Raw genomic sequence first — 1,302 nt, forward strand, 5'->3', positions numbered from 1 at the left:
GTAAACAGCAGTCATAAAAAATTAATTTTAGCTCCTCAATGCCCCCCAAAAATCTGAAATTTTTTGGCCCCTTTTCTTCGTCAGCTTTTTCCGCCCTTTCCCCAAGGAAAATAATACTGACATAAGGCATAAAGAAGGGGGAAAGCTTGTTCCTACTGCCACTAAGCAAAAGCAGCCCCCACTGAACAAATAATGAAAAACATCACCTAAGCTTACAAAAAAATGAAAATACTTCCCCCTGCCCTCAGGGCCCCCAATCCCTGAAAAACTGTACGGGGTTTTCAACTGTCCATGGGCATGGGGACGTGCGCGCGTCGTGGCTTCGACGCGGCCCCGTGCGACTTCGGCTGGGTCTACAGCCCGAACAATGGCTGCTCGCCAAATGTCCAGCCGGTGGTGAGGGGGAAAAGGGGGTTGTCTGGGGGCAAAGGAAGAGAGGCTTAGGGGGGGGTTTCTCGGGTTGGGGGGAGGGAAAGGAAGGGGGAAGGGAAATGGAGGAGGTTCTCTGGTTGGGGAGGGCGGGGGAAGGGAATCTCTGCTATGGGGGGCGGGGGGGGGGGTTCTATGATTGAGGAGGGGGGAGAGGGGTTTTTTCTTGGTCGGGGGAGGGCGGTGGGGGGGTTTTCTCGGTTGGGGGGGAAGGGGAGGGGTTCTCTGGTTGGGGAGGCGTGGGGGGAAATCTCGGGTTTGGGGAGGGGGGGGGAGGAGTTTTTGGCTGGGGAAGGGGTTCTCGGGTTTTTGGGGGAGGGCGGGGGAAAAGAATCTCTGGTGGGGGGGGGTCAAGAGAGGGGGTTTTTTTTGGGGGAAAGGGCGGGGAATTTGGATCTCGGTTTGGGGGCGGCGGGGGGGGTATGATTGGCTGGGAAAGGGGAAGGGGGTTCCTGGTTGGGAAGGGAAGGGGGGGGGTTTCTCCTGGTTGGGGAGTAAAAGGGGTTCCCCGGGTTTGGGGAAGGATGGGAGGGTCTTTTTTGGTGGGGGGGAGAGGGAAGGGGGTTCTTGTTGGGGGAGAGGAGGGGGGGTTCTCTGGATAGGAGGGTTCTCTGGATGGGGGAGGGAAGGTTTTTGGGTTTGGGGGGAGGGCGGGGGGGTTCTCTTATTGGAAAGGGAGAGGGAGGTTTCTTCTTGGGGGAGGGCTGGGGGGGAATCTTGGTTGGGGGGGAAAAGGGGGGGGTTTCCTGATTGGGGGAAGGCGAGAAGGGGGGTTCTCTGGGGGGGGGGAAGGAGGGGGGGGGGTTCTGTGGTTGGGGGAGGGAAGGGGGGGGGTTCTCGGTTGGGGGGGGCGAAAGACGGGTTCTCTGGTTG

At 59.1% G+C, this 1,302-nt stretch overlaps 1 protein-coding gene across 1 annotated transcript in view; it reads left to right on the plus strand.

Annotated features, from left to right (window-relative positions):
* Positions 1-297: 297 nt before the first annotated feature.
* The window catches only part of LOC119592907 (basic proline-rich protein-like), an 11,532-nt gene continuing 10,527 nt past the window's right edge, over positions 298-1,302 (plus strand). Inside the window, exon 1 of the mRNA XM_037941800.1 lies at positions 298-396. Coding sequence (XP_037797728.1) covers positions 298-396 — 99 coding nt within the window. The remainder of the gene's footprint in view (positions 397-1,302) is intronic.

This window comes from Penaeus monodon, chromosome 31 (assembly GCF_015228065.2).
Source record: "Penaeus monodon isolate SGIC_2016 chromosome 31, NSTDA_Pmon_1, whole genome shotgun sequence".
Lineage (NCBI taxonomy): Eukaryota > Metazoa > Arthropoda > Malacostraca > Decapoda > Penaeidae > Penaeus > Penaeus monodon.